The sequence below is a fragment of the Podarcis melisellensis genome (assembly GCF_964234715.1).
Source record: "Podarcis melisellensis genome assembly, chromosome: 10".
Lineage (NCBI taxonomy): Eukaryota > Metazoa > Chordata > Lepidosauria > Squamata > Lacertidae > Podarcis > Podarcis melisellensis.
Window position 1 is genome coordinate 57801698 of NC_138542.1, and position 13517 is coordinate 57815214.

The 13517-nt window shown below is 43.0% G+C and overlaps 1 protein-coding gene across 1 annotated transcript in view; it reads right to left on the bottom strand.

Moving 5' to 3' along the window:
* NINJ2 (ninjurin 2) overlaps positions 1-3557 on the bottom strand; it is a 46339-nt gene extending 42782 nt beyond the window's left edge. The window contains exon 1 of the mRNA XM_081927527.1: positions 3227-3557. Within this exon, the coding sequence (XP_081783653.1) occupies positions 3227-3259 (33 nt within the window). The 5' untranslated portion in view covers positions 3260-3557. The remainder of the gene's footprint in view (positions 1-3226) is intronic.
* Positions 3558-13517: the final 9960 nt, after the last annotated feature.

A 13517-nucleotide genomic window follows, 5' to 3' on the forward strand; every position in this document is an offset into this window, starting at 1 on the left:
CTTTTCTGCGTTTATTTGCAGGGAAATAAGCAAGGGCTCTTTTCTTCGTTCTCTCCCTTAGGGAGAGGTGGCAAGCCTCTAAATGCTGGCTTTTAAGTTGTTGAAGGAGGTGGTTGAGACATTGGGGGTTGGCCTGGGCCTTCCTCCAGTTTCTACTTCTCAGCTCTGTTTCCTCACATTTTCTGACTCACAGCTTCTCTCAATTCCAATTCAGGCTTCCTTGGAGGCAGCAATGCTTCAAAATACCAGTTGCTGTAAACCACAGGAGGGGAGAGTGCTCTTGTGCTCAAATCCTGCTGTTGGGTTTCCTGCAGGCATCTGATTTAGCCACTGTGAGAACAGGATGCTGGACTAGAGGGGCCATTGGTCTGATCCAGCAGGCTCTTCTTATATTCCTTCACATTAGGGTATTCAACAGGTTTCTGGGTATGAGCTCTCTTTTATGCCCCAAGAAGCACTGAGCACCAATTTTTGGAACCATCCTTTGTGCCTTATGGATGTGATACCCAGGGGGTATTGTCCAACAGAAGACAGTCAGATCTGCTTAAAGCCAAAGTGAATTAACTCAGATCTATTCAGGTCCAGCACTAGATTACAGGGGTTTCCCAGAATGATCGAGTTGATGAGGTGTCCCCACAATTGTCCTCTTTGCAGTGGCAGTGCCCCTTATTCCCTCTTCTCTGTTCCTGCCACTGTTACTTTGAAAAACAAACAGTTTTATTGCCATTGCAACAGTGGGAGCAGCAGCTGCTTCTCTGCCACCTCTTCCGCATCTGGTCTCTGAGAAGGAATCAAAGGGGGTCCTTCTTCAGAGACAGGTATTCTGTGGGAGCCAACCAGGAGAATGCCTCGGCTGCTGCCCAAGTTTATTTTAAAGGCTTATTTAAAAAGTATTTGTAGTTGCCATAGGAAATCACACAGTGCAGGTGTATTCCCGACCACCTTTGATTCAGTTCATGCTTTTCAAAACAATACGTGAACACAGCCATCTTTTAAAGTCACACTTCTCCAAATTTGGCAATGCAATTCCCCAAACGAGTAATGTGGACAAAAATCCAGACACAAGAATAAAATGTGCATATTAATGAAAACAACATACAAAAATGTGTATATTAGAATATAGTTGCATTGAAATATTGATGAATTTACATAATGACTTTTTTAAAAATTGCAGACTATATTAAAGTATGGATAACTGAATTGGGAAAATGCAGAAGTGAGAGAAACTGAAACCGAGAGTCACCATCCCTGGTGCAACATCTCCCCTCATTTCTGGTACTAGAATGCTATAATACAAACAGTTTTAGGAATCCACTACAAATATTTTGAAAGTTCCCATCTTTTGGCATGCTAGCAAGTCAGATATTTTCATGCACTGCCAATTATAGGAGGTCGCTGAAACAATGTTATCAGTATGCATGGCTAGAAAGACTAGGGCAGGGAAATTAATAAAGGACTTCACAAGAAAAGGTGGGCTTCGAAGGAGGCAAGAGGGGTGAACCTAAGAACCATGCTGGATTAACATAAAGGCTTATCTAGTCTAGCATCCTATTTCCCACAGTGACCAACAAAATGCCTTATTAGATCAGGGGTAACCAACACAGTTCCCTCCAGATGTAGACTACAACTCCAATAGTCCCTCATAATTTGTAACGCTGAGCGATGATGGGAGTTGTAGTCCAAAACATCTGGAGGGCACCATGTTGGCAATCTCTGATTTAGATGTTCTGAATAGGGGCTTCAATGATTTGCCTGCTCTAGCTCCTTCAACCATTCCTTATAAGGCTTGGTTTCCAGACCCTTTGTCATCTTGGTTACCCTCCTGTGAACATGTTCTAGCTTGTCAACATCCTTCTTAAATTGTGGTGCCCAGAATCGGACACAGTATTCCAGGTGTGGTCGAACCAAGGCAGAATAGAGTGGTACTATTACTTCCTTTGAACTGGACAGTAGACTTCTGTTGATGCAGCTTAGAAGAGCATTAGCTTTTTTTGCTGCTGTGTCACATAGTTGATTCATGTTCAACTTGCAGTCCACCAAGACCACTAGATCCTTTTCACATGTACTGCTAGTAAGCCAGGTGTCCCCCATCCTATATTTGTACATCTTGTTCTTCCTGCTTAAGTGCAGAACTTTACATTTCTATCTTTGTTATCTTGGGCCCAGCTCGTTAAAGTCATGTTGAAATCTGATTCTGTCTTCTGCAGCCTTAGCTACCCCTCCCAGTTTGGAATCATCTGCAGATTTGATGTGCACCCCCTCAATCCCTTCATCCGAGTTGTTTAGAAAGATTTTGAACAACGGGCCCTGAAAAACTGGCCACGTTTTTCCAGGATGATGAGGAACCATTAATGAGTACTCTTTGGGTTTGGTCAGATTATTTATCCCTGTCTCTTTTTACATTAAGTTGCATTAAAAAATATATTATTTCCTTGTGCTGCCTTAGTGTCCTTTCTCGTTCTGGGATTGCATTAACAAGGAAGAGTGGGTTATAACTATGGCAAATAAATAAACAAGATATAAAATACCTCAACATCTGTTAAGTCTTGCTGTGTGGTCAACTTTAAACTTTAAAAACTCTTAAAACTCAACTCTCTCCTTTGCTTTGGCGAGGTTTATTTTAAATAAAATGCAATCCATCTGCAATAAGCAGCCCTTTCAAGAGACACCCGAGTTCTAGGAAGCGCCTCTCCTCAGCAAACAAATTCTGAGGAGCGGAAAAAGAGGAGCCTGAGAGGGCTGGATCAAGAGGTTTTGTTTCTCTAGGAACCCCAGGTAGGAATTTGGGTCCAGGGCTGTCTCGCTTCGGTGTTGCAGTGTTTATTTCTTTTTCCCCTCATGCCTCGGGTTGGGAACGTTTTCTAATCAAGCACAGAAGGGCTCTGTGAGGAAGGACAGAGAGAGATGGAATAATTTTTCCCAGCTTGTCAAACAGGCACGCTTGCCTCTCTCAATAAAAGCCCTTTCTAAGCAGCTCTCCTTGTCTGGGACTCTCCTTATCGGAAAAGCTTATCGGTCCTTTGATGGGCCCTGTTGGGATCTGGCTCCTGTGAACAGCCCAGAAAGTGACAGAGGGCATGAAGGAGGTGAGAGGAGATATATCCAGAAAGAGACTTCAAAGAAAGACAGAGGGTGAAATAAAAAAGAGACAAAGAAGTGACTGACAAGCATTAGGCCTCACTCACCAGCCCCCAACCCCTCCCTGATATGCCCAAAATGGACTCACATGAAGGTTGATCATTTCTCCTTCCGATCCCATCTCTTTCTTTCTTTTTTTCTTCCCAGGTTTTCTTTTCAATCCTCTCAGCCCGGACAAGAGACCAAGTCTCTGCAGCTTTCTGGAGTCTCCCAGTGCCTTTGCTGGGTGGGAGGGAAAGCACAGCTGCTGGAACAGACCTGCTATTCATCTGCATGATGTGGGACTCTGGCCTGGGCTTCAGCTTTTGAGGGCAGGGGGAGGAGGAGAGGAGAAGGGGTGGTGGTGGTGGAAAAAGTGGGCACACGGATCCTTTATTGTCTCTTAAGATGCTGAATGGCCCTCCTGTCATCATAGCCATGACTACATGTCTCCTTAGCTTCTGGGCCCAGCTGAGCCCTGTGAGGTCACTTGCGCTGCGATGCCGTTGTGCACACAATGTACCAAGAGGCTCAAGGCACAGACCATGCCAGTTTTCGGCACACATCCTAAATGCCACCGGCTGTTACAGGCCCCTTGTGTGCAGATGGCTTCTATCACGTATGGCTGTTGACACAGTTACTGAGACTTTGTCACGCTCCTTGTTGACTAAAGGGGAAAAAAATGTCACATGTAGCTTATGAAGCCCTTTCCAGTCCATATGATTATACTTTGGGGTTATTTCCAAAACACCTAAATTTGGTTTGGGCATTTGCAATTAGAGTCCCCAGGTGCCAAGCTGAGAGTCATAGCCAAGAATGCAACTCTGCTAAAGTATCTCTTTAACGAACACTCTTCCACCACCTGCAGTAGGAAGAAGGGATTTAGTTTTGCCCCAGAGCAGGTGGTGAAAAGAGTAGCAGGCCAAGAGACTCAACAGCAGAGTGTTTGAAGCTTGGAGCTGCTGCTCATTGGAAAAGCACCTGTGGTGCATGCAGAGGGTCCTGGGTTCACTCTCCAGCCGCTCCAGGTAAGTCTTGGAAAGATCTGTCTGAAACCCTGTCTGAAACCCTGGAAGGGCATTGTAGGTGATACAGAGCTAAACTGAACCTATGGTCTGACTCAATATAAGGCAGCTTCCCATGTTCCTAGGGATGCTTACATATTATATTCAAGTTGTGTACAATCTGTGTACCTGTGTACAAATTAGTTGAGCTGTACAAATCAACACGTGTACCTCCTTTCACATAAACACTCCTCCGTGTGTATAGACAGCTTGCAGTTGTGTTCAGTGCAACATCTGAACAAGCTGACAGAGTCAGACCATTGGTCCACCTAGCCTAGTACTGATCTTTTCAGAGTCAAAAGCAGGTGTCTTTCCCCCAGCCTTGCTTCCTGAGCTTATTTTAACTGGAAATATCAAGACTACTTGCAAGGAAAGCATGGGTTCTCCCAAGGAGAGATGCAGCATCCTTTGCCACTTCAGTCCTTTTCAGTCATTGCATTTCCTGAATTTACAAGCACACACCTTCCAACACACAGTGTTTCCAGGGTGAAATGAACATAAAACACACCAGCAAAATGTCAAGTGCAGCAACAGCAGATAAAATAGCAGGCCTTATCTGAAAGCACAGCAAAACTAATTCACTAGCTTCCTCCACTAAAAATAGTATAGTCCAAAGCTTGGGGAAATGGTTGTGGTCAGGCGCTGAAATGACATCAAGGTAGGTACCAGGTGAACATCTCTGGGGATTGCATCCACTTTTTAGAAGTGGAGGCATGTTCTCAGGTTGTCACCTCCATCCGTACTTGTCTTTTACTTGATGGGGACATTTTTGTGAAAAGGCAATACTTCAACATGAGTAGCATATTGCTTATTTAGGAAGCTGCCTCATACCAACATGTTTGCACTACTTAGTATTAGCTACAGTGACCCGCATTGGTTTTCCATAATTCCAGACAGGGCCCTACCTGAAGGTGCCAGGAGTTGAACCTGGGAACTTTGCATGCAGAGCCCGTGATCTTTCAACTGAGCTTCAGCTTTTCTGATACTTTACTCACAATATTTTATATCCCAGGTGGCAAACATATATAGACTTCTTGCGGTAAGCAATGGTTTACTGTGAACACATGGATAATTCCTGCTTCATGGTTTCCCACCAGCGAGCTGGAGCAACAATCCTTGATTTAGCATTGCATCCAAACCGGGGATCATAGTTTGTTTTGCCAAAACAGACCATGTTTGATAAGCCAAGAACAAAGCTTGGCTTCAGATTGTGGTTTGTTTGGGGTGAAACGAATGATGATCCCCAGTGCAAACAGAACATTAAGCAAGGATCATGGTTTGTTGCTCCCACTTGAGAATGGGAATAATCTGCAAGGAGTTATCCACAAGCAGGTAATTATCTGCCGTTTCATAAGCCATTAATCGTAGTTTACCATGACATGCAAATACAGCCATAGAGAAATAAGATATTGCTATCATACATCAAAAGAAATCAATATTAAAATCAACAAGTCAAACGCTATTGGGGAAAATAATAACAATGAGAAATCTCTAGTAAAAACCCACACAGGACAATGGCTGCTGGAAAATATGGATCTTTGGTGAGCAATAGTACAGTCAACCAAGTTTCCTTTCTTATGCAGAGTGTTTCATTGCCTTGGCACCACCACAAAAAAGCCCCTGTTCTTCATTCCCACCCAAAGTACTAAAAATTATGCTGAAGACACCCTCCCCCCATCTGCAGATTGATGTTTGTTCTGATTCAGCAGTAAACAGTGGGTTTTCCAGGGGAAAGCAGTGTGACAAAAGAAAACCTCTTCAACCCATGCCTAGAAATTATTGGAGAAGCAGAAGAAATCATGAGACAAAAGTGTGGATGAGCTTTATCTCAAGGTCCTTGGAGGAAAAGTTGGGATATAAATATAACAAACCATCATCATCGCAAGCTCTGATGGAATAACAAAACAAAGCATGGTTGCTAACTGCAGGGAGGGAGACTATGTAAGTGGGAGAGAATAAACTGGGGCACTGAGGACACACACCACACCACAAGAACTATGGAACTTCAACCATTTCTAATATGATGTTTTCCCTACATCAATAGTACTTCTGTGTAAGGGAAAGCATGCAAATCACATGTAGATCATTATGATCAACTACAAGCCATGAACATTTAATGGCTGTTAATGCCTCTGTCCTCAATGATCCTTTCAGCAGCAATAGAGGGCTGCTCCTTTGCTCTTGAATGGGCAGTTGTTGCAGAAGGGGATGAGATAATTGCAGGTATTGGTGGTTAATTTTGCACAGATGGAGCATTCTGCTTATTCCTTCTATGTGCATAGATCAGGGGTGAGGAATCGCAGGCCCAGAAACAAAATGTGGCCCTCCAAGCCTCTCTGTCGGCCTCTTTGGACTCTCAAGAGGCCACTACTACTCCTGCACTCCCCAGGCCATATCCCTCATTGGTTCTGCTTCGTACTCTCCTTAAGTGCCTTTGCCTGGCTGGAATGCAGCCTTGAACTCTAAAAATGCCTCTTTTATGCCTAGATGGAAAAAAGAAAGATGTACAACTAATCTTTTGCACAAAGGTAACATGTGCATCCACTGCTTTGCCCAGCATAGCCCATGGGGAGGAGCAATGGCATGGCCATGTCAGGGTTGGGTGTGTGAGAGAGGGGGAAGGAAGAGGAGAAGGGTTATTGTTTTGGGAATTGGTTTGTATCAAGACTCAGGGCTAAGAGTTGTTGTTCGGAACTATGCTCCAGCACACTCCGAGTGAAAAAAAGTACTGTCAATCACCATATAAAAAACAGTTGGGAACCACCGCTTTACAGTACCCAACATAAAAATGAAGTTATAATGACACTTATCTAACAGGAAAGGGAAAGAGAAAGAGAAAGATAATAAAGGATTTTGATGGTAATATTGTGTCACTGTAAGAGTCACGCTAGTTCAACACTGAGGTCAACTTCAGAAATATTTCATAATCTATGGCAATTTCCCTTTACTGCCTATGATTAACGTAGTTTACACTGGTTTTTATGGACACAGTAGATGCCAAACTGCAGCTGGTAAAGATTAAATGCTTATTCTACAACTGTAGCTGGGAAATATCAGTGCCTTGGAAATTCTAAATATTTGAACATTCAAAAATTCGCAAGAATTTAAAGACACCATAAAGTTAATGACTTAAGTCTTTCCCCATAATCTTTCTACATATTTTCTCATCCAGTTTTCAAACATTTAGGAAGGAACACAGAAAGCTGCCTTATACTGAGTCAGACCGCTGGTCCACATAGCTCAGTATTGGCTACACTGACTGGGGGCAGATTTCCATGATTTCAAACTGGGGTCTCTCCCAGACCTTCCTGGAGATGCTGCAGAGAGGACCTGGGACCTTCTGCATATACTATCATATACTATATCCTATACTAAAATCCAGTAAACCAGGCTTCCTCAAACTCTGCCCTCCAGATGTTTTTGGCCTACAACTCCCATTATCCTTAGTTAGTAGGTCAGGGATGATGGGAATTGTAGTCTCAAAACATCTGGAGGGCCAAGTTTGATGAAGCCTGCTGTAAACAGTCATTCAGAATGATGGTTTGTCTACTAGGTTCCCCCCTTATGCATTGAATCCTCCTCTCCACTAGGGGCACAATAGTACAGGTCATGTTTTTAATTTCTTATTGCAGCTTCAGGGGAGGAAACCTAAGAGCACTATCTGTGTTTACACAGCTGACAGCTGACTAGAAATGGGAAGTCATACAGTAGTATTTGAGGAGGGAGGAGGTTGTTGTAGATCTGTCCCCCTTCTGACTGTACCAAAACACTGCTGCCAACATGCATGGCTAGTTTGTTTACAGCCACTGTTTTCGCATGAGGAGGTGACTGCATAAGGTGCAAGGCTGTGAAGAAACATTGTATTTGAGAGTGGGAATGCACATCATATACCATAATTAAGGAAAAGTCTGGCTGAGTGAATTGCTGGCCTTCAAAGAAAATCACTATTATCTTTTCTGGCTAAGAGTAAGAAAGGAAGCAGTACTATCTGAAACACTAGGTCATTTAAAGTTTTGTGGTTAAACCATAAATTCCACTAGGGAATCAGGAGGAAGTGAGGAATGGGTCAAGATGAAATAAGGAGAGGGTAATAGACGCAGAGTCCAGCTTTAAATTAACAGCTAAAGATCATATGGTTAAGTGGCCCCCTCAATTCCTAGCTGAAATCTGCAGCTTTCTTTAGATTTTGTTTCCATCATGAAACAGAATAAGCAAAGCCTGGAGAAATTAGAGACAACTTTTGAACTGTGCCTTTGATCCACAGGTGAAGCTCTTCACAGACCAAAGTTTCATGTGATAACTTCTTGTGTACTCTTTGTGCAAGCCCAGCTGCATCCTACCTGATACAGGACAAGTGGTGGCAGAGTTTGAGTGTGTACTTTAGGGTTGAAGTCTGGAGGCTCACAGCCCAGGGCAGGGGGGCAAACAGCACCAAAGTCAAAGTTATATTGGTTTTAGCCAATGGCCGTTGCAAAGGCACACAAGACACCCCATGTGTAAAACTGGATTTTTGTTTAATGTAAATGATTTGGGGAACTTTTTATGTTTTGATGGCTTGCATTTCCAGAAATGCCCATTTATTTTTGGAAATGCAAGCTGTCACAAGTTAGAATGGTCAAGTTCCCCAAATCATTTAAATGTTTAAAATTCCCTGTTGTGGCTTTTAAAAAAACCACACTCATAGTGGGACAGCCAAGACTTATCTTGTTCAGATCCTAGAGTTAGAGTCAGGGTTTATCTAGCAGTTTCTTATCTGACACCCAATAGCATCCATAGAAAAGTACCTAAAATGTTGAGATAGTTAATTATTTACAAAGAACAAATCCTTGTTGTATAATAGGGCAGTTTGAGTTAAGAAGTCATCCTATGGACAATAAAAATAATATTTCTAAGCATTACATATAGCTTCTAAATCATCTTTAATTGGAACCCTTTGCACCAATCCAGCCCAAAAATTCTAACATCCTAGAAAGCACTGCCGAATGCCTTAAAATAACAACGGAAACCCAAGAGGGGAGAGCTTCATTCTGAAATTGCTTTTCAACCTAACATAAGGTATGAAGGCTGTTTCTGCTGGGTGTCTATAGTGGAATACTCACACTATGTTCACTTACTTTCGGGGGACATCTGTGTGATGTGAGCAAAACATCCCCACATGTTTAGCTTCCTCCCCACCCACCCCAGACCACAGAGATTCCAACTTTTGTTGTTTTTTTTAAGATAGTGGAACAACTGCACAATTTTCCCCATTATAAATGGCCTATTGTGGAGCTCTTCCAAAGGCAGCTGGGTTAGTTGTGGCCTGTATAGATAGCACAAGACATTTGTTTCTTGTGGTATGTCTCTCTCCTCCCTAGAAAACAACTCTGTAACTTTAACTCTTCTTTTTCCAGATATCATTGCTTTTATATCAATTTCAGACTATTGGTTGATCTAGTTCAGCATGGCCGGCCCACCCATGAGGCCGACTGAGACAGCTGCCTCAGGCAGTGGAATCCTAAGGGGCTGCACCCCACCTGTCCCTGCTCAGCCCCTGGAGAAGTGAGGAGAAGCGGCAGTGGCAGATTCCAGCAAGATATTGTGAAACTATCGCAAGATCTTGCGTAGCTCATGTAATATTTTGCTGCTGCTACAGCTTCTCCTCACTTCTCTCATAGCAGCAGGGTGCCCCACCTGCTCCCCTACTGCTACCACTGCCACCAGAAAAGCAAAGAGAAGCGGCGGTGGCTTCCGGGTTCCAGCGAGATCTTGCAGACCTCTTGTGAGATCTTGCCAGAACCCAGAAGCTGCAGCCGTGTGACTCCAGTGAGACTTCGGCAGGGTGGCATCTTCCTGTTTCCCCTCAGGCATCAAAACAGAACGAGCCACTCCTGCAAATCAGTATTGTCTCCAATGACTGGCTGAGGCTCTCCATAGTTTCAGGCAGGGATCTTCCCCCAGCCCTACCTAGAGATGCTACAGATTGAACCTTGGACCTTTTGCATGAAAAGCAGGTGCTCTCCCACTCATCTATGGCCCTGCTGTTTTAGCATTGCTTTTTTGTCAGGGGGTTCCATAGTCTTTGCTTTTAGCAGTGTGCTAGTATGGCTGTGTGATATACTGGAAGGAAAATCATATAGAAGAGTTTTTAATATTTCATTGCTATGATTATGAATGTATTGCAATAGATCTGTGGTGCTAAATGTTTAGGTTTAGCAAATTTTAGGATTTAATTAGAAATGTATGTTACAACTGGGATATGTTATAAGACAGTCTCAAAGTGCATTAGAAGGGAGTAACGTAATGAGTTTGAGGCGTTTAATTAGCGTTTATATGTACAGACTGTGATTCAGAGTCTGAAGAATGTAATCAAGATCCATGTGTACGGGAATATGTGTGTGGACCTACTTCTGAGCATCAGCAATTAGCATGCGAAGAAGTAATTAACCTAGGTAAATGTCCTAAGTGTGTACCAGCCTTTAATCTTAGTCAATCAACAAGTGGTTGTTAGGTGAGCCTGGAGGGGTTAATCATTAGTACTTCAAAGCTTCAAAAGAACTGGGTATTAGAATGCAAAGGAATAAAGGGGGCTAATTTTTTTTTAGGAACAGCAGAATTAGGAGAGGTGGTATTAGATTTATATACCACCCTTCATCATAAGATCTCAGGGCAGCTCACAAGATAAAAATGCAAGGTAAATACACAAATAAATAGTAAAAATGAAAACAACAAAGCAATACCTCCCTCCCACCAGGGTACCAAGAAGTGGCGAAAGAACCACATTTGTATGTGCCCTGGAGACCAAGATAGGCTGCAGAGCAAAAAGTATGCTGTTGCTGTTGCTACTGGTGCTGCTGCTGCTGCTGCTGCTGCTGCTGCTGCTGCAAGGATAAGCTAGCACAGTAAGGGGTGCTGCTGCACACCGGCCTCCATTGTTCCTAATTTCCCCCAAGGAAATTAGTTTGGTTTGTGGCCCAGAACCTTGCAATCAGGGCATAGATTGGGATGGCTTGTAATGCTATTATGCTATTTTATATTTTATATTGTTTTAAAACTGTATTCCACTATTGGAAAATAGTGTATTTTGCACAGCAGCCAATAAATTTATTAAATAAAAACTACATAAATTCCTGTTTCAAACTCCTCTGAACCCACTACCAAAAGCTGCTTTGATATATATCTTTCCCATTCTCTGATGCAAGCTACCTCCCTGCATTAGCAAAAGGCTTATTGTCATTGACTTAATAAGTGGGCTTTGGATCAGTCAAATAACTGGATGCAAAATGTGCATTTCACCTGCAGACATTTCCAGATCAGTGGTTTCCCTTAATTGGTTTTGACTGCTTCCTGTTTGTTCCTCACATCCTGCCATTGATACAGGAAAGCTTGCGCAATGTGTTCCGCTTTCACATAATTTGTAATATTAGTACCAGATATTTTATTTTTGAAGATGACTTCAGTTGAACCTTTGTAGTGCTGGATGTGTGAATTTCGATCTTGGATCTAGGTTTCCTATAGACCTAAGGTCACATATGGCTTTTACCATACTGTCATTTCGTTGCCATAATTAGAAATAAATACAGGGTGAACCAGAAATGCAATTTTCTTATGCACTGTCCTAGATTCTTCATTTCCCATTATTGAACACAGCACCCATGAACATCAGGTTTGCTTTAGGGTTGGTTGAAACCTTCGGTTTCCCCACACAATCTGGTACTTGCAATAATGCAAAAGATGCTGTCCAGTCTCTGATCTGCACTTCCTCATTTGTTTCGCCCCGTGTGTTTGCACGTGGGAGTTAATACATCATTAAAGAGGTACAAAGCTTTCCACCATTAGACAGAACTCTCCCAGTGTCTCTGCTTTTGCCTTTGCCCTTCTAATTACTTCAAGAAGAGGAGGAGGGAAGGAGAAGCAGATGCTTTCTGTCTCTGTACAATCCTAGAGCTTTCATCTCAAGGACATCATCTCTTGTTCAGTAAGATGCGCATAAATGTGCATGAATGCAATGGTACCAAGTCCATCTTTTCTCCCTCTTAATACAAAACCCAACAGTGCTCCTGACAGTCCTCCCAAGAGGGAGAAGAGTGTGTGGACAGCTGCTTTCATGAACATGGCACCTTCCAGATATTTTGGACAGCAACTGCCATCAAGCCTCGCCAGCACAGAAGGTGCCAGGTGGGTGACGGCTGTTGTGTAGGAACTGCATGGAGATTAGTAATAGAAAACAGAGGAGCCAACTGATGCTATGAATAATGAGGAGCGCTAGTGCAGACTCTGAAATTGAGCCCCCCCTCCAATAATTGGGATCAACATGGGGTCATGGAAGGTTTAAAGCAGAGGTGGGAACCTTTGGGGCTTTTCTGTCCTACCCCTGCAGACCAACTTTGATAGGTGGGTAGGACAACTTATCAGTCAATAACCTGGTGTCATTATGATGTCAGATGCCAAGCACTTAGGAACACAGTGCAAGGGTCTTTTTCAGAGCTTTCTGCAAGGCAAGGATGAGAGACTGAGTTCCCCACAGGGAACTAAGCAATATAGCCAATCCAGCAGGATTGAACTTCCCACTCATCAGCTGAAGTCATCCCTCTTTTATGTCAGAAATGGCTATGTGACTTAGTTTCCCACATTAGGTGTGACACCAGGTTGGTCTGCAAACTGGAAGTTCCCCACCCTTGGCTTAGAGGAGAATTTGGGAGATTTACAAGAAAGTTACTGTCTTTTTTCAAGAAGACAGAAGAGCAACCGGATTGGAATTTGCTTCATTGTGTTGAGGAGCTCAGGTGGAGTTATTCCTTATGCACAAGTACACTGCATTTCATTTATTCTAAAGACAGCCAGAAAGCCACTAAAAAGGGAAGGGCCAGGCACATATTATGGTTGTTTTCATGAAAATGACTTCCATTCATCTAGCAATATCAGTTTCACAATGTGATAGAGTTATGCAATATGCTTTTTAGAGCACCATTGATTCGGGATTACAGCTTCAATGCCTTTGTTAAAATTTGCAAACGTGGCGGTAGTCTTGAATACTTAACCTGACTGCCATGATCAACTCCTTCCAATTCCCCAGGCAGAGAGTCTGTGCACACACTACAGTTTAGTGTGCATCCAGTGTGCTCTGTATGCTGGGTTTGCTTGTTAAAATATTTTGCATGCAGCATCAACCCAAATCCAGACATATCCGGTTTCCACAAGTTAGTGAGTTTTCCTCCACAAACCAGCATTGTGTTAAGATTCCTGCTCCGTGATTGCAGTCATGGGATTGTTGTCTATCACATGATGGTGTATGTTTTGACTCCACAGAGTGGGAAGTGACAGAGACAGGATGCTTGTGTTACTGTGTTCCGTGAA